Below are 19,047 nucleotides of genomic sequence, written 5' to 3'. Positions count from 1 at the left end.
TTCTTTAATAAAGTTTATTTGACTATCTCTGAATTGTTAATTTCGTGAGCATTCGTGGCCCACCATACAGTTTCCATACCCAGAAAGTTTGCCCACCCCTGGCTTAGACAATGCTGGTCAACTGAGAGTGATTATGCAGTGCTGAGTCGGAGTGAGCCCCAGCCCCTCTCACAGCTTCTCCGCTTCCTGAAGGATGCTGTTTTCCATCCGTGGCGCCGTTTCTGTGACCTGGAGGGCCATAGTGATAGCAAGTACTGTCAGTTCTCTGTATTTGTTTTCGTATGGCATTTGTGTGTCTCTTCCCCCACCCCACCCCCCTTTGTTTTTCCTGTTTCAGATTGCTTTAGCTACAGATGGAAATTCAGGAATGGCCTGGGACACGCACCCTTTGGAATAGAACCCCCACCTTGCAGCATGGTCCGGGGGCAGGGGCTTGCTCATCTGGTGCCTATACTGTATGGGCATAAAAACCTGGTCACTGAGGCTGAGATTAGAAAAGGGTGGTGGGGAAAGGAGGAGTTTTCTGTGAGGGAAGGTCTGGTAAAGGAGAGGTGCGTTTGCAAGGCGGGTTTATATGGTGAAAGTAAGGCAAAGTGAAGGCCCTTTGCCATGTATCTAGACCAGAAGGATATGGAGTAATAAATGACTGCACACAATTTTAGATATTTGTACCTGTTTATTGGATCCTGGACTTCTCGTAGTAGCAGTAAGTGAAATGGAAATTCTCTTTCCCCTTTGCTTCCTTGAGGGTGTGGGAATAGAGGGCATGCCTGCGAGCCTGAGGATGGAGGTCTGTATTTTAGGCAGGCAGGCAGGGTGCGTGTTTGGGGTTAAGACCAATTGATTCTGACATCTGTAGGGGGTCTGAACGGTGCAGATGGCCTGCAAGAAGGGTTGGAGCTGAACTGGTGGCATGGTGGCTAATGAAGTTGGTTTTTGTGTTTTTTGGAGGGAGGTTTTTAAGTGAGGTTCAGATAATTGTAACCCAGAGACTGAGAGGGGACGTTGGCAGAGATGAAAAGCAAGCAAAGGACAGAGAGGTTTGGAATAGAGGAGGAGATTAGGAGATAGATGAAAGAGGAAAAAAGAAAGATAAGAGAGAGAGACGAGCAGATCCACAGAGCTGAGATAGGTGTTGCTAGGGAAACAGAAAGAATGAGAGAGCAAGAGAGAAATAGAGAGGAGACAAGGATGGAAGATACTGGGGGTGGGGGAACAAAGGATTTAAAGACAATGAATGTTTGGTAAAGGAGGGGGAGTGAATTCTGAACAGTAAAGGGAAACGAGGGGGGAAGTTCTGGGTCAACTAGCAAAAAGAAACTTGAATATTTTCCCCTGGGATGCTACAAGAATATTTTGGATCACTGCTCCACTCCCCTGGAGGGAAATTACTTTGGCTTCTGCTACCCCTCATACACTGACCCCTCACAAGCTGAATTTCCATCATCTGAAACATTTCTCCTCCAGTCCAAGAAGGCTTTCCTTGGAACCTGGATGCTACATTGGGGCCACACTCGGTAAAGCACAGGAGTGTGCAAAGGAACAAAGAGCTCAGAATTCGGGGTGATAGGGAGGTGCAGTGTGTGTCTCTTCCAGATGATTGTCTGTGGGCACATTTCAAATGATAGAAAATAAAATGGAGCCGAATGTGAATCTTTTCTCTAGCAGTGAAGGTTTTGTTACTGGGGCAGGGGAAGGTGAAGAATCGAGTAGAGATGGAAACCGATGGCTGGGTACAGTACTGCTGTGGCAAGGGAATTTTTTAATCTTTGCTATCGATCTGAGCTTTGGTCTCTCCACAGTAGGAATCGGTGAGCTAGCGAGACGGCCGCATGTCATTTCAAGTTCTGGTAACAGGCAAGCTTCACAGGGTGTCTACACTGCAGAGAGAAACCCGCCGCACAAGTCTTAGCGCCCAGATCAATTGACATGGGCTCACAGGGCTTGGGCTGCAGTGATAAAAATAGCCATGTAGATGTTTCCATTTGGGCTGGAGCACAGGATCCGAGACCCTCCCCCTCACCAGGTGACGCCCAAGTAGGATGTCTGCCTGTTTTAGCCTCAGCCCTAGTCAGTCAGACTCAGCACTGTCAGCAGTCCAGAGACACTGCTGCAGCCCCTGGGTTGCACTGCAACAGTTCCACTGAGTGTGTGCGCAAGTCTGAAGACTGGAGGGGCAATACAAGCTTTCTCCCCCCCACCCCTCCCTTGTGCCTCACTGATGGGCCTCGCCCGGATCTGGAGCAATGATGTCGTTATGGCTTGAAATTGCTCCTTCCATTGCTCCTTATTCACACAGCAGCATCCTGTTTTGGCACCAACACTGCCCTGCCGCTGAGCAGTAGCATGTGTTTGAGGCTTGCAGATCAGATTCCCAAGTGAGGAGAAATCAGTGGCCGGGCAGAGTCTGGGCACATTTTAATTGTAGACATACACCAGTTCTGGGACAGAGATTGCTAAGCAGCACACAGGACAACTTCTTCTTTCAGGAATCTTCATCTAGTACCAATGCCCCGGTCCCTGAGAACAACTCTGCTTTAAGAATTGGAGACCAAGGCAGAAAGCAAGCTGCTTCCCTGCTGTCTCTCAGCTCCCACTCCCTAGAACTACTGCCTCTGGACAGAATCCTGTATAGCTCAAAAACTACAGATACAGCACATCTTCCCAACACTGAGCACTTGCTCACACACTAAGAAAAATAACTTGGAATACTCTGATGCCTGCCATAAATAAATCAAGAATACAGATTTATCAGAACTCGTTGCCTAATCAGGTCTGCTATCTAAGAAGATTTATGAAAGACACATACAAGCAGTAAAGAAAAATCCCAGTTATCAAAACACAGAGCAGAAGGAATCATCTATCCTTGAGTTTGAGGACCTGGCACGAACTTGTGCCCTTAGATAAATAGAAAAGTGAACAAGAACAGTTTTTAAAAAAAAAATTATCTGTGTAGGATGCATAAGCAGGCTTACAAATCATTCCCATACGCACATTTGAAATGCAACAGCAAAAGGTTTCAAAACTGAGCTTTTCACTTTGTTTAGAAAAACATTGTGCTTTGCTGATCATTACGTTATTCTGTGGGCAGGGTATTAGAGGATGAACCTCCTTATATCACCAGGAACTGTTGCTACACATTTTAAACAAAACCTTGACAATTATGTCTTCAGTAGGCTTGCTTTGGTTTGTTAATGAGTAAACTTATTAACATTAAAAAACCTGCCATGTGTAGCCTTTTTTGCAAGAAGTGTATTGTGTCGGGGAGGAAGCTAACCAAGTATCTATTTGTCCATTTTCTGTATACATACTCAATATTACAGAGAAATTAGCCTCCCGTATTTTTTGGAACCATTCCTCTAGTTTTGGATAAACGTTTTTCTTTTGCAGTGTTAGGTTACTAATAGTCTAGTGACTATGAAAAGACAAGCTATTAGCGCTTTGGAGTGTAACCATTTCTGCTTGGAATCGCCACCAGAATTGCTAAAAGATCATTCAGTAGTAAACATCCAACAGTGTATCATGGTCTGGTTGCATCACAGTATTTACTAGCTGAGCGTGACCACCATGTGGACATAAAATCACCTCTTTCCCCAACATCTGTCTCTACCCAACCTGTGTATATTTTTAATCTTGCTGTGTAAGGTGCCACTGAAACAGTATCTGCTGTCCCCATCATACTGCAGTTGTGGTTGGTAACTCACCTTCCAGATCCTTTTATCATCATGTCATCCAGCTAGTCCCTTGTCTGGAAAGTTGCCAAAGGCTGAAGTTAGTTTTGTTTCCTTATCATCCAGAAGCAATTGATTTTATTAAGGTTAACGTTGTCTGCAAAACAGTTTCCTAACCTGAAGACACTGGTGCCATGGGAGACGGGACCGATTAAATTAGGTTCTGATTTCTTTAAAAAGAAAAAAAAAATTATTTGCTAAGCAGCTGGCCAGCTATACAAATCCCTTCCTGTTCCATTCTCCTAGTGTAGGTCATGGTCTGGTTTATTTACAATGGGTAGGTATCCCTGGTCAAGGAAAAGGATGATCTCTAGTTCTAGCCCAAAGGCAGAGAAGAGCTTTTGCCAGGGGGTGGGTACAAGTTTCTGGACAGCATCTCGCAGTAAATGCGAGTACAGGAGTTTTATCACCACTTTCTTGCTCAGTGAAGACCCAGGACTTGTCTCCCCTACTGCTAAAGTCGATGTAACTATGTCACTCAGGGTGTGAAAAAACCCACCCCTCCTGAGCGACATAAGTTACATTGACTTAAAGCAGTGTCTGCATTGCGCAGTCGGGTGGGAGACGCTCTCCCACTGACATGGCTTTCGCCTCTGGTGGTGGTGGAGTATTCCCGTCGACGGGGGAGTGCTCGCCCATCAACAGAGCGTGTCTCAACCAGATGCGCTACCGATGCAGCTGCGCCAATGTTGTGCGTCTGGTGAGGACAAGCCCCCACGTTAGGCTGGATTAGAGTGCCTGTTGGCTTGATAGGCCTGTATGATGTTTGGAACAGCTAGTCCACGCTGCTTCATAGGGCTGTGTTAAATAGCCACACTCACTCCATCTTTTGTGTTCCATCTACATCCCAACAGTCTTGGTATCCCTGCTAGAGTTCTATTTGGGGTGATTCTGGAACAAGATAGACATCCTAGGCAAGGCATTCATTCTGGCCCCAATTCAGGGAAGCACTTAAGCACATGTGTAACTTAATTGTATTGCAATATTAGATTAACAATCCTCCAAAAGGTGTCCTGGCCAATACAGAGCATAAAGGAGACAGCAGCTCAACCCTGTGGACTCTCACAGGCTGGTATATTGAGCGGGAATCTGTTTAAGGAAATACGGGCTAGAGGGAAAGAAGGATCTGTTGAGTAACACTGAGAGACCGACCCAGAGTCGGAGCACTAGATGATGCAATCGGGCAGATGCGCCTTGATTTATAAACTTGGTAAGAAAGAATTTATTACACATATCCTGCCCTTACCCAATCCCATGGACCAAACCTCTCCATACCACAGACAGAGATGGGTCAAATTTTTCTAAAAGTAGCCACTCACTCTGATGTCTTCATTTTTTGGGGCACTCACCTTGAGATCCTCAAGGGCTTTTTTCCATAGGTGCTGCCATTGCCTTCAGCTGTAATGGTGGGAGTTCAGCACCTCTGAAGCACTCAGGGACCTAAAGCTAGTGATGGACTTTTGTAGGACTGTCGGCGCCAAACTGTCATTGGGTTGACTAAGGCTGCTCTGGAACACAAGTGATTTAACTGCCAACCTGGGGCTGGCAGAGCAGCCGCCTGGGACTGCAAGCTGGGTGGGACAGAAAGATTTCAGCTGAGAGGAAGGGCTAGGTGAAACAGTCAGTTAGAACAATGGAGCGGGAGGGAAAAGAGGAAGTGTCCAGAGATAAATGAATCTCTCTCCAGCACAGAATGTGTGTGCTGGCATCTAGCAAGGAATACACCCGAGGTTATAAAGAGGTGTGTGTGTGTTTAAAATAAATATATATAATATAAGAAAGAAACTGAGACATCAGTTTCCAGGTACAGGTGAGAAATGGTAAACTGAGTGATTAAAAATAAAATGGGAACAAATAAAACCTACATAGGAAACAATGCAAATGTGTAGTGAACAGGAGATCAGAAAGGAGATATTTAAGGAGATGGCCGAGAAGGGGCATTTTAAACACACGAGGTATGTTGATTGAGGAAACATTTAATTTTTAGCAGTCTTTACAAAGAAGAGCAGGGAAGAGATGTCCACTCCAAGCACAGCTGTGTGGGAGGGAGAAGAAAGACCCAAGCAAATAGGCATATGAGAACCTCTGCGGGCCCCAATGGTGTCCACCCCAGGATTGCGAAGGAAGAGACAAAGAAACAGAGTGCCTTCAGCCAGTACATTCAGAAACTCTTTGGAAACCAAGGAGATCCTGATGAGAAGACAGTGAAACACACACTCATGTCTTCTAGAGAAGATGCAGGCACCTTCCAGACATGTAAGCGTAGCTTCAGCTGTAAGGAAGATGATACAAGAAACATTACCCAGAGTGGAATGGGGAAGCGTCTTGGTAAGTAAGTGGCTGATGACCAGGGAGACCGGGGAAGCACGTTAAAGTTTTTGGTGTAGAACCATAAAAGATCCATACAAGTATCCATAAGTGTGGCCTATAGGAAGAATTTCTGTATCTGAACTGATGATGAGCAGACAGGGATCCATAGCCTAGGCAGAGGGGAGGGAGCTGCACTGCCACAAAGGTTAGTATTGGAGCAAATTTCATCCTTGTGCTGTACCAGTGATTGGGAGAAGGAAGGGTAAGCTGGGGGGAGAGGAGTTGGGGACCAGAGAGTGGTGGGGATTGGGGGTGCAACATGCCTGCAGGAAGATGATTTTTTGCAGCAGCAGCCTGAATGGGTGCAAAGGGGAGCTGGAGCCCTGTGTCAAGGCCAGAGGAGAAGGTTGGCATAGTCAAGATGTAAGCTGATGAGGGCCTAGACAAGAGTTTCATTTGTGTGGATGGCAAGGAAAGGCCAGGTCTTGGAGAGAGCAGCCTGAAGAAGCACCATGGCCCAGGCACAGCCTGGGTGTGTGGGCTAGAGGGACCAGGAACCAATGAAGCTGAGATTCAAGCCCCAAATGGAAGGGGGGTTGGGAAAGGTGCCGGGGGAGAAGAACATCAAGAAATCAATTTGGGCCTGTCTAAGTAGAGATCCCCTTTAGGACTCATTCGACAGACTGACCCCACTGGCTAGAGCTCGGCTTAGTGCATGCAAGCGCTGGGTAAGACACTGCGAAGCAGAATCCCTGCTGACGCTCCTCTGTTCTGACCAGCATTTGTGCAGTTCAGTGCGGAGCTCCCACCCGGCTCTGGCAGTGCTCCTGGAGCCTGGCCTGAAATCTCCATTGCTTCAGCTGGGGCCATTTCTGAGTTGGCTTGTGTGACGAGGTGGGAATGTTCCAGCTGTGTTCTGTGAATGCTGAGTGGGGAGCCCTGACCTGGGAAGCTTGCAGGGGAGTTGTGCTGGGACGGCTGCCTTGGGGAAGGGAGGTACCTGAGCATGTCACCTGAGAACCAGGAGGGGGGGTTGAAGGCCAGGTGACACCTCTGCCTGGGACACTGGACAAAGGCTGGAGGAGAAGCTGGGGGGAGGCGGAGTGAGAGGCTGGAGGGTTTTTCAGTTTGGAGCTGGCTGGGGAATGGAGACGGGTGCCCCAATGGGGCTTGGGCTTCCCAACGGGGCTGTGGCCTCCCTGGGGGCCCCAGAAGGACCTAACTAAAGGGGGTCCTGTTGTCTGTACCGGCAAGACCTGTTTTGGACTGTGTTCCTGTCGTCTAAATAAACCTCTGTGTTACTGGCTGGCTGAGAGTCACGTCTGACTGCGCAGTGGGGGGCAGGACCCTCTGGCTTCCCCAGGACCGCGCCTGGGTGGACTTGCTGTGGGAAGCGCATGGAGGGGCCGAGGATGCTGAATGCTCCAAGGAGAGACCAGGAAGGTGAAGCCGTGGGAGCTTCTTGCCCTGCAGACAGGCTGCTCCAAGGGAGAGGAGGCTCCCCAGAGTCCTGCCTGGCTTGGTGGGGAGCAGTTCCAGGGCATCACCCGGGGACTCCGTGACAGCCTGTTTTAGCGGCTTTGTGCTGGAATTGCAGCACTAACTGCACTTGTACTTGGTGGTGCGAAGGGAGGTCTGAAGTCCGATCTCTGCCCCTGACAGGCTGCTGTACTGACCCAGCACTCTGCCACCATGTAAGCTGAGGGGGAGATTCCCAAACGGTCAATCTGCTGAAAAGAGCCATTCCCAGGCTTCTGTCTGGGGCAGAATCGAGAAAGTTGCACAAGAAGGAAACGGAAAGTGAGGAAGTGAAACAACAATGTTTGTCTGATTCCCCATTTCCCCCCTGTGGAGTGTGTGTGGAAAACCTGCTTCCCTTGTCCGAGTGGCTAACACCCTAGTTGTCTTGCTCCCTCACCTGTCACCTTGCAAGTGAGGGCCTGGACGGGTGTCCTAGAAAAGTCCAAAGGACTGAATTGTGCGCACACAAGCAAGGTTTTTGGATCAGTTCTGCATGTCCTGACAGTGTCGGGAGGTAGGAATCCCGACTTGTTCTGCGCTGAAGGGTTTTGTGGGTCACTAGTCCTGTTCTCAGCACGGGTGAGTGTGTCATTCGCTCTCCTCCTCCTGTCTTTGGGCTGTCCCAGTGCTCCTGCAGCCACAGAGGGAAAGGATCGCTCCCATAGAACTGGAGAGAGAGAACCTGCTGGGTCCCCTCTAGTTTATACCCACGCCTTCTTCCCCCGGCCCTGGAGAATGGTGCAGGATCGTCCCCTGCCCTCTATTCTCTAGGCCTGTCCCAGTTCTGAATGTGTCGCTTTGCATGACCCTTCCTGGGCATGCTAGCATTCACCCAGTGGCACCAGGAGCAATGAGAAGCTGAATAGGGTGTAATGGCTGGAGTCAGTTTAAAGCTGCTGCTGGGAAAAGCGTGTCCATGATCGTTACCAGGTTGGCAGGAATCTCTCCCCTGTGTGCACTTGAAAGGGACGGACTCCTCTGTTCATGATGATCCTGGCAAAAGCCGGAGACGAGCCTGTAAGGGGGAGGCGGGTTGGTCCGCTAGGCCTCTGATCAGGATTTCAATTGTACTCCAGACAATAAGGCCAGATTATCACAGGGAATTGGTTTCTTCTCTCAAAATCATTTCAAATTCCTCCTTGCAAAGCCTGGGGAAGAGATCTCTGGCTCCGCACCCCTGCTAGTCTCAGGCCCTACAAAGGGGGCCTAGTGCCTGCTTTTAGCTCCATCACTTTCATTGAGAATTATATAGCTTAGCCTCTTCAGGCCAGTTCTCTAGATTCTTTTCCTCCCAGGAAATGCCTCGGGTTTGCACTTCTTGTCCTTGCAATCCCACTCTCTGCACTCAGCTTCTGGCACAGCTGCCTGGAGACCCTGCCTCCCGTGGTGCATGCTGGGAGGGAGTTCTGCGATGATTGACAAACAGATTAATGGAGGGGGAGCTGGATTCCTAGCAATAATGGCAGGAGGTCTGGGTTGTGGTGGTGGAGGGTTTTTACTTGATGGCAGATGTGTCTGTGGGGCGTAAGGGTGTAATCTGCTGAGTGAAACACCAAGATGAGCTAGAACCGAGGAAACAGCACATGTGGCAATGATAATCTGATGTTTGATATTCAGTAGTCTCCAAACGTTAAGGATCATGGCTTTGGAAACGCCACCTGGCCAGGAGAAGATGGAGAAGTATCTACAATACAGAGATCAGTCCTGAAGTAGCTAGGTGGCCTAAAAGGTGATGCCGTTGTGCTGGGGACCTGTGTTTGGTTCCTGGTCTTTCTCTCCCTAGCCTGGCAAGTGTCAGTCGGTGCTGCAGAGGGGACACACACTCTCGTGGAAGCGGGTGTCTTGCTTTCTTTGATTCCTTTGGCTGAGTAGAGAGCAGGACTGGTGGCTTCCAAGAGTCTGGCCCTCCTCGAAGGGCAGGGCAATTGGCTGCGATATGGGGAGCTAGAGGGTTTCCTTGCGGGTCCACAAGTAACATGAACCAAGACATTCAGTTGCGGAAGTGGTCAGATGGGTGGTGGGTTGCACAGCTGGTGAAGAAAGCGTGGGAGTGGGGAAGGAAAGGTGGGTCTCTGGCAATCTCCAGTTCACTTTCCCTGGCTGCATCGCTCAGGTGCCTGGTTCCCTGGTGCTCTGTGCTCTCCGCACACACTGCCTGGCTGTCTCTGGAGCAGCAGCTGAACTGGCCCAGGTCATGCTGTCGCTGGGAGCCAGCAGCACTCTGATGCCCTGAGATCTAGTTGTGCCAGGCCCAAGGGCTGTGACCCCGCGGTAGCTGCAGGTTCCCAGCCTTCTGTCAGGAGACACTGGGGATGGTTAAAATAGACGTTTTGCTCTGTCCTGCTGGAGGGATATTGCTGATGTGACCTTGTCTGGAGTCCTCTGAACAGTGCTGTCAGTGGGCACTGGTGGGTCAGAGAATGGGGATCTTTCACTCCCTGGGGCCTAGAGGCCAGATTTTGCATTGTGGGTCTGCAGGAACTTCCTTCGCTTTGGAGGAGTTACTGTGGATTTACCCCAGGGCGGGTCAGAGCAGACTCTGGCCAAGAAGCCTTGTGGGGACGGTACCGTACTGCATACACCACAGTCCCTGCTTTCCAGCTGCTTGCTTCTCATTCCTTCTCTCCTCGGTCTGCCTTCCCCCTCCCCCAGCTCTGTCCTTCCTCCTTCCATGGCTCCCCATCCCCCTTTCTCTCTCTCTTTCTCTCCTGTCTCCCATCCCCCCTCTCTCCTCTCTTTGTTTCTCTGCCTCCACTCTCTCCCTGCCCCTCCTTCTCTCTGTCTCTTCTTTCTTTCTCTCTCTCTCTTTTTGTCTGGCTTTTTTTCTCTGCACTGGCCACCCTCCCCCACCCCAGGGTAAGACTTTACATTCTTCCCAGGCAGCTACATCTGTGTAAGACGTTCCTTCTCCACCAAACACTGAACCCAAGGAGAGGCTGACATGGCTCTGGTCACATAGTGCCTTTGGTGGTAGAGTAAAGGAGGCTTGGTGAATCCTTGCTCTGGGCTCGCTTTGCGTCCTCTAGCTCACCAGCTCTGCATTTCTTGCACATGCTAGAGGAACGGGCGCTCTGGAGGAATTCTGACTGAGCTGTAGCAGTGCCCAGCTGTCCTTTGGAGAGAGCAGTAGCCAGACTTAGTCTAGAGACTGACCAGGTATGTTTGATGCTCTGTTTAACCTTTTGCAGGGACCCTGAGCTACAGATGTGCTCGTGCTAGGGTGCATCAGAAGGCTGCTCCCTCCAGATGTGGCACCGTGCAAACAGCTTGCTGTGGCGCACTGTGAAGCGAGAAGATCCTGTGTGTAAATCAGGGCACAGGCTGACTAGGCTCTCTGGGTCAGAGCAGCAGAACTTGGCAATGGGTCCGTCGTTTCCCCAAATGTTAACGAAGCTGTCTCAGCACTGGAGCGCTATTTGACTCAGCCTCCGTGGTTCTAAGGAACAAGTGAGTGGCTCGCATTGTGTGAGCTGAAAGAGTTGGAAGGAAGTGGGTTCTGCACGGCTGCTGTGCACCAGAGCCATGCTGGCCTGCGGGTGGTTGCAGTGGGGCTTCCTGCCCTGGGCTGGGACAGACCTTGGACCTGCCTCTGTAGCTCCCAGCCACTCTTGAGTCTAGCTCAGTTTGGCTAGAACCTCTCCCCAGCTTAAACAAAATGGTTTAGTTGTTTAAAGCCTCTCTCCTGATTTGTACACCAGTGCGTGCCCCCCCGCCCCATGCACTCCATTCCCTGCACCTTTTCTTTGGCCTTGGCTACACTGGCACTTTACAGCGCTGCAACTTTCTCACTCAGGGGTGTGAAAAAACACCCCCCCCCGAGCGCAGCAAGTTACAGCGCTGCAAAGCGCCAGTGTAAACAATGCCGCAGCGCTGGGAGCGCGGCTCCCAGCGCTGTAAGCTAATCCCCACGGGGAGGTGCAGTACCTACAGCGCTGGGAGAGCTCTCTCCCAGCGCTGGCGCCGCGACCACACTCGCACTTCAAAGCGCTGCCGCGGGAGCGCTTTGGAGTTTCGAGTGTAGCCAAGCCCTTTATCTTCTTGCCAATGCTGGTATGGCTCAGAACGGACCCTGTGACTCACTATGGCTTGAGGGGGATGATCACATCCTTCCTGCTGATTTTCCTTCCTTCTGCACGGCTTTGGGACGGCACTGCACTGAGGATTTGCTGAATTCGTGTGTCCGGGTTTAGCTCAGTGGAACAGCACCCCCTTCTGTTGAGCACAGTCTCCTTACTTAGAAAATGCCTAATACTAATGCCTAATGCTAATTCTAACAGGTGCAGCAAATGCCAGGGTGCCATTGTGCTGTCCCATCTCAGGGGAGAAGCACCCTCCACACACCTAGTCGGCAGCTGCATGAAACTAGAGAGACCGGGGGAGAGGTAATATCTGTTATTGGACCAACTCCTGTTGGTGAAAGACACGGGAAAGGTACTCGGCATCACAGCTAAATAGGAGGAGGAACAGATTGTTTAGTGTAAATAGTTAACACATTTCAAGGAACCATTCAGGGTGAAGTGGCCTGTTAACACCCCTCCAGTCATGTGGGGGGGGTGGAGGGAGAAAGCTGCAGGGTGGTGGTGGTTAGCTGGGTTACAGACTGTTGTAATAAGCCATAAATCCACTGTCTATTCAGTCCATGATTTTTAGTGTCTAGCAAAGTTATGAATTTAAGCTCCCTGGCTCATATTTTGCCAGGTGTTTGTGTAGGTTTCTGTTGCGAGTGAGGACAGACAGGTGAGACAGTGATCGCTTTGTGAAGTGTTCACCCACAGGTGACAGGGTGTTTGTCTTTTATCATTTTCCGGTGTGAGCTCATTGGAGAGCATTGTGTTGTCTGATTTCACCCACACAGTGTCCTGGATGGGATACACCCCATGTTGTGATGGGCATGTGTAGGACCAGGGAACTTGAAAGGTGTCTTGGGGGATGCTGATCACCGTAGCAGTGGAGCTGTGTCGGCAGGTTTTGCATCTGTTGTGGCAGGGTCTGGTGCTGCTTTGAGTTGGTGGGTCCTGGTCTGTGGGGAGCTGGCTTCTGATGATGAGCTTGGAGAGTTGTTTGAAGGCCAGAAGAGGGGGTTCAGGAAAGATTTCTTTGAGTGGGGTCCCCATTGAGTATGGATAGTAATTCTTTGATGCCCTGTATGGATTCCACTGTGGGGTGGTAGGTGACAACTCAGTGGGTTGCTGGAAAGCAATTTTTGATGCTGAAGCGTATGTAGGCAAGGCAAGGCTGCTGGATAACTAGTGCCGGGTGCTGTCAAACTCCCTTAAAACTCTTTGCTGCTTCTGGTGAAATTTATCCGCAGCTGACTTGCCTTGGTCCAAATTTACCAGCCTCCCAGCTGCTCTGGAGACTAGCAGAGCACGTACGTCTCCGATGGCAGACTCTGGGTCCTGGCTTGGCAAGAGCTCTCTGAGGAGCTCAGTCCTCTGTGGGTTCTGAGCATACGTGCTCAGGCAGCCCTGCGCAGGCCCTGGACCCGACGTAGGGAGGAGAGGTGCTGCATGTTAGACTCGCAAGCTAGTTTAGAGAGAGCCCTGGGACCGTGGCACTCCGAGCACACAGGCAGCTTGTCTTCCCCCTGGATAGTCAAACTGTATGTTGAACTTTCTGTATTGGTTTGAAGGCAGCTGGATTCCTGAGTGGTGATGTTTAGTTAAACTTTGGGGAGAGAAGAGGGACACGTACATCTGGGGTGGAGGATGCAGGGGCAGTGAAAGAAGATGGATGCATGTGAAGCTGAAAAGCGTAAATTCCATCCTGAGTGGGTTGGTCCGGTTGTGAGCACCTCTCTCCTGCTCCGAACACTTCCTCCTTCCTGCCCGTGGAGCCGGGCTCCACACCTCTCCTCTCTAGTGGTCACGGAACAGCACAAGCAACAGCAGTGTCCAGCAGGAAAAGCAAAGCACCTGCTTCTGCTCCTCGCTGCGGTGGGAACAGGATCGGGCCCTAAGCAGTGTCACATTCAGGGCAAGGTGAACTTGAGCCTGGGCTGTATCTCTGGCAGACTTGGGACCGTCCTTGTAGAATGCTGCTGAGTTCCCTGGGGCTCTTGGTAAAGAGGCTCCTCTAGTGTGATTTCGCAAAGCACCGTGCCCAGAATTTCACCCGTCCTTTCTGCCTGAGCCCATCGCTCCTGGCTGAGCTAGAGCGCCGGTTTAGAAAGGGATCAGTCTGGATTTAAAGCCTTTGTGCTGGAGAATCCACCAGCTCCTTACGGAAGTGCCTCCAGTGGCTAGTTCCTCTCACTGTTTAAAAAGCAGCACCTTATTCCTAGTCTGAGTTTGTCTAGTTTCAGCTCCGAGCCATGGGACCTTGTTCTGCCTTTTCTGGCTCGATTGACGAGCCCTCTGCTATCAGCAATCTCCTTCCTACGTATGTATTCAAAGATCCTGAGCAAGTCCCTCTTTGCCTTCTCTGGGCTACACTAGACTGAGTTTCTTCACTCTCTGTATGGCAGGTTTCCAGACCTCAGATCCTTCTCAGTCGCTCTCTTCTGAGCCCTCTCCAAGTGTGAATGCCAGAACTGGAGCCTGTATCTAGTGATGGGCTCACTAATGTTGCAGGCAGAGGCAAACCCCACTGTCAGGCTCTTCCTTAATATTCCTCTGCATATTCAAGCATCCAAGTGCCGGGTTTGCTCTCAGCTGCTGCATTGCACTGAGAGCGTGTGTTCACTTGGCTAGCTCCCGTTACACCTTCTCGGTGTCCTGCATTCCAGGGTACTGCCTCCCGTCTTCTAAGCGTGACCTCTGGTCTTTGGGCCACGATGTATGAATTTGAGTATGGCTGGGTTAAAACACAGGTTGCTTAAATGAGCCCCATTTACCAAGCAGCCTGTGTAACTGGCCTGTCCCTGTCATTATTTACCACTCACTCGTTTTTATGTCCTCTGCCGATTTGACAAGCAGTTACTGTATAACTTCTTCCATCTCTCGGATAAAGAGACAGACTAGTGCTGAGCTGGGAGCGGATCCTCACAGGGCCCCACTAGAAACCTCAATATTTAAATTTTTGTTTCTATTTTTTTTGTTGGTGGGACCAAGCCAACGTATGTTATGTCAGCAGCGTCACTTTTATCACTCGAACCAGGGGTCGGCAACCTTTCAGAAGTGCTGCGCCGAGTCTTCCTTTATTCATTCTAATTTAAGGTTTCACGTGCCAGTAATGCATTTGAACGTTTTTAGAAGGTCTCTTTCTATAAGTCTATAATATAGAACTAAAAACTATTGTTGTCTGTAAAGTAAATAAGGTTTTTAAAATGTTTAAGAAGCTTAATTTAAAATGAAATTAAAATGCAGAGCCCGCATGCCATAGGCTGCTTACCCCTGACCCAAACTGTAATCTCCTCAAAAATGAGAGATTGACAAGACCCTATTTTCCAATAAAAACCCTAGTGACTGGCATGAATTATGCTGCCATCATGTAATTCTTTGACTGCCCTCTGTATCAGCCTTTCCTTGAGTGTGCTCAGAACTGACACCCGGCTGGCTGGCCTGCCGTTATCCACAGCAGCCATTTGACCTTCTTTGGAATATTGGCACATCGGCTTTTTTCCCAGTCCTCTAGAACCTGCCTAGTGTTCCCAGATTCGTTACAAATGCCCCCAGGCGATTCAGAGAGCCCCTGGGTCAGTTTTACCAGGAAGTCTGGAGGTTAGGGCACGGGACAAGGGCTCAGATGCCAGGCCCTGCCACAGATATCCTGTGTGAGCTTAGGCAGGTCAGTCTGTCTCTGGGCCTCAGAGGTCCCCTCTGTACGATGCAGCTCACAGCCCTGCCCTGCCTGCAGGGGCGTTGGGAGCATACGTACTTGGGGAGATCAGACACTTTAGTACAGGGGCCATGTGAGTTTGGATCCTTTCAAGCGTGGTGACTTGTGGCCCGCTGGGTACTGTCTTGCTGTATCTCAGCCACTCATACTCTTAGAAGTGCCCTGTCTTTATTTTACTAATTTCAGAAGCACTTCTGGTTACTGTAATTAGCTCTGTGACCCTCTCTGTCTTCTGTTCAGTAGTTATCAGTCTGCAGCCAGCGCAGGCCCTGGACGTGCAGCCGAGGGGAAGGAAACCAGAGAAAATATAAACAAGTGAATTTCCCTTAAAACCAGGCACACTCATTGCTGGGGAAACTCTGGCCCAAGGGAGAGAGGCAGTTAATGAAGGCCAAAGGGAAAGGAGAGGCCCCCAGCCTGGAGGTGGAGAGGGCTGCGAGGAAACAGAGGCTGAAAAGTAGAGACGACATCTGCCACTGAGCAAGAGAGGCAGCAGCAACCTGGGCCGGCTTGGCTCCTGTATGGAGAGTCCTGCCTGGGAATGCTGCCCTCTGCATCGGCCCCCGGGGGAGGAACGTGCCGGGGAACCTAAACAGAAAATCCCCCTAGTAGGGGTGCACTGGGGCACTTCCCAGTGGGTTCGGGCTGAGTCCCATGGCTCCCCGGCCCTTGCAGTGCTGTGTTCCCCTCGCCCTGCCTTGTGGGAGAAAGGACCTTACGGCAGCTCACAAACGGGTCACACGTTTCGCTTTCTTGACCCTTCCCTGAACCCTGCCCTGGGGTCCCCTGTCAGAATGAGGCGTTAAGGGGATTGGGGGAAGCTGAGGTTTTACTGCATCTCCCCCACCACACCACTGGAAACCCAGCCCTCAGACCGGTCCATCTGGCTGAGCTGGCACAGAACACTAATGAAAGGTCGCGCTGCGGTTCGTGAGACACCCAAAGGACTCAGCTTGTCCCAGGGACTGCTCCCTCTTGGGCCTACATCTTAACGCGGGCTTTGATTTTTCCGAGGGGCTCAGTGCCAGAGCTCCCAGGGGCTTCATCTGGAGTGGAGCGCTCAGGCCCAGGTGTTCCAAGGTGGGCACCCAGAATCAGTGGTCACTCTTGATAAGGTTGGTCTCCGCTCGTTAGCGAAGCTGCTGTCCCAGAGCAGTGATCAGGGCGTGGCTGCTAGCCAGCACCTCTGTGCTGCCACCCACAATGACAGCAGACTGGCTTCTCGAGGCACCGGGTCCCTGCCTGGGCTTGTGGGGTGGGATGCAGCTCTGACAAAGGCTGACGAACCCTTCTCTCTGTTCCTGCAGCCATGACAGCCTAGCCGTGGGGTGAGAGATGGAACGCTTCACCGACTCTGGAACTCAAACGGATGCGGTGGTGGTGCTGTCCCTGGCACAGGCCGCTGTCTTGGGCTTGGTGTCCGAGAACGAGCTCTTCGGCGCAACCATCAGCCCCGGAGGCTTCTTCCCAGGACTAGGAAATGAGCTTGCAGACGCTGCCACGGTGGAACCAGAGGGCCCGGAAAGCGCTTACAGGCTGGAGAAGGAAGGCTGCGTCCCAGCCGAGGCACCGGAGGAGGAGGGGCTGGAGGCAGAGACTCCATTTGAAAAACACGCCCGGAGGAGGAAGCGGCCCCCAGTGAGGCTGGTGCCCAAGGTCAAGTATGAGAACCCTGCGGGTGCGGAGGAGGAGGTGGTGTACGAAGTGCCCGTCCCTGGCGACAACAAGGAGGAGACGCAGAGCAGCCACCCGCCCAGCCTCGAGGAGTCCGGCTGTGAGAAGACCGTGCAGAGCAGTGCCATGAAGATGATTGACCTCAGTGCTTTTGGCAGGAAGCCCCGGCGCCTGCGGCATCTGCGCAGACACGTGCGGCAGGAGGTGGGCCTGGGGAGCTACGAGCACAGGTGTCCGGACCCCGTCCAGGTCGGTTACGCTGAGGCCAGCATGGGCGGGGCTCCGGCAAGCACGGGGCCAGAGGCCCTCGGAAGCGAGTGCAGCTTTGAGGCGAACGCTGCGTCTCTGGAGGGGCCCATGCCGGAGTCGCCAGAGCAGGGGAAGAGCGAGCAGGGCTTTGCGTGGCAGGAGCCAGCGGATTTTGATGCAGACACAGCTGGAGTCAACACTGAGCGCAACAAAAAGGCCCAGCTGGACCGGCTGGACATCAACGTGCAGATCGATGACTCCTACTTGGTGGAGGCGGGCGACCGCCAGAAGCGCTGGCAGTGCCGCATGTGTGAGAAATCCTACACCTCCAAGTACAACCTGGTGACGCACATCCTGGGCCATAACGGCATCAAGCCCCACTCGTGCCCGCACTGCAGCAAGCTCTTCAAGCAGCCCAGCCACCTGCAGACGCACCTCCTGACGCACCAGGGCACGCGGCCACACAAGTGCGAGGTGTGCAGCAAAGCCTTCACGCAGACCAGCCACCTGAAGAGGCACATGCTGCTGCACAGCGACATCAAGCCCTACAGCTGCCACTTCTGCGGGCGTGGCTTCGCCTACCCCAGCGAGCTGAAGGCCCACGAGGTGAAACACGAGAACGGGCGCTGCCACGTGTGCGTGGAGTGTGGGCTGGACTTCTCCACGCTGACGCAGCTCAAGCGGCACCTCTCCACGCACCAGGGGCCCACGCTCTACCAGTGCCTGGAGTGCAGCAAGTCCTTCCACTACCGCAGCCAGCTGCAGAACCACATGCTGAAGCACCAGAACGTCCGGCCCTTCGTCTGCACCGAGTGCGGCATGGAATTCAGCCAGATCCACCACCTCAAGCAGCACTCGCTCACGCACAAGGTGCGAGCAGCCGCTGAGTCCGAGGCCTTTCCCTGCCCCAGAGAGCAGGGGCCGGGGGAGGAGACGATTTCAGTTCCTTAGAGCTCTGCCTGTCCCCATCGGGGGTCGGCTTAGGCAGGGATCTAGCCCTTCGAGCTGGCTGTTGGTTTGCGTTGATGACTCATTTGTTGGTAGGACAAAAGGACGTCTGAGTTGCCAGGGGGCTGTGTGACCTCCTTTCCCTTGTGGGGGGGACTCTGGGGTCTGCCTTCCTCGCTTGTGGGGCGGGGACAGTGCAATATGGGTGCTGGGGGGCTGGCAGGCCACTCTGACCTTGGCCCTGAGACTGGAGTGTTTTCTGCCTCTTACCGGGAGCAATTCTCCCAGCTCAGCCTGTGTGCAAAGCAGAATGCAGCACTCCTGGAATTGGTCTTAGAGCCCAGTCTGCCCCTCGTTCCCAGCGCCCCTTCCCCAGAGAGCGGCCGGGTCTGCCCACGGGGCTCAGGCAGGGCTTAGCAGTCTGCGTTCTGTCCACTGGAATGGCCAGGAGCTTCCAGCCAGCTGGGGCACCTGCAGCCCAGGCCCAAAGGGAATGGTTCTTAAAGAATAAAATTGTCAGACACATAGAAAAACATAAACTCTTGAGCAATGGTTTCTGTAAAGGGAAATCGTGTCTTACTAATCTATTAGAGTTATTTGAAGGGGTCAACAAACATGTGGACAAGGGGGATCCGGTGGACATAGTGTACTTAGATTTCCAGAAAGCCTTTGACAAGGTCCCTCACCAAAGGCTCTTACGTAAATTAAGCTGTCATGGGATAAAAGGGAAGGTCCTTTCATGGATTGAGAACTGGTTAAAGGACAGGGAACAAAGGGTAGGAATTAATGGTAAATTCTCAGAATGGAGAGGGGTAACTAGTGGTGTTCCCCAAGG

General features: G+C 51.8%; 1 protein-coding gene across 1 annotated transcript in view; it reads left to right on the top strand.

The window, feature by feature from the left end:
* Positions 1 to 19,047, top strand: part of ZNF710 (zinc finger protein 710) — a 44,026-nt gene that overhangs the window by 20,212 nt on the left and 4,767 nt on the right. The window contains exon 2 of the mRNA XM_039491630.1: positions 16,649 to 18,134. Within this exon, the coding sequence (XP_039347564.1) occupies positions 16,677 to 18,134 (1,458 nt within the window). The 5' untranslated portion in view covers positions 16,649 to 16,676. The remainder of the gene's footprint in view (positions 1 to 16,648; positions 18,135 to 19,047) is intronic.

Source organism: Mauremys reevesii, linkage group 10 (assembly GCF_016161935.1).
Source record: "Mauremys reevesii isolate NIE-2019 linkage group 10, ASM1616193v1, whole genome shotgun sequence".
Taxonomy (NCBI): Eukaryota; Metazoa; Chordata; order Testudines; family Geoemydidae; genus Mauremys; species Mauremys reevesii.
Note: the sequence above shows the minus strand (reverse complement) of the source record. Positions and strands in the feature narration are given on the sequence as shown.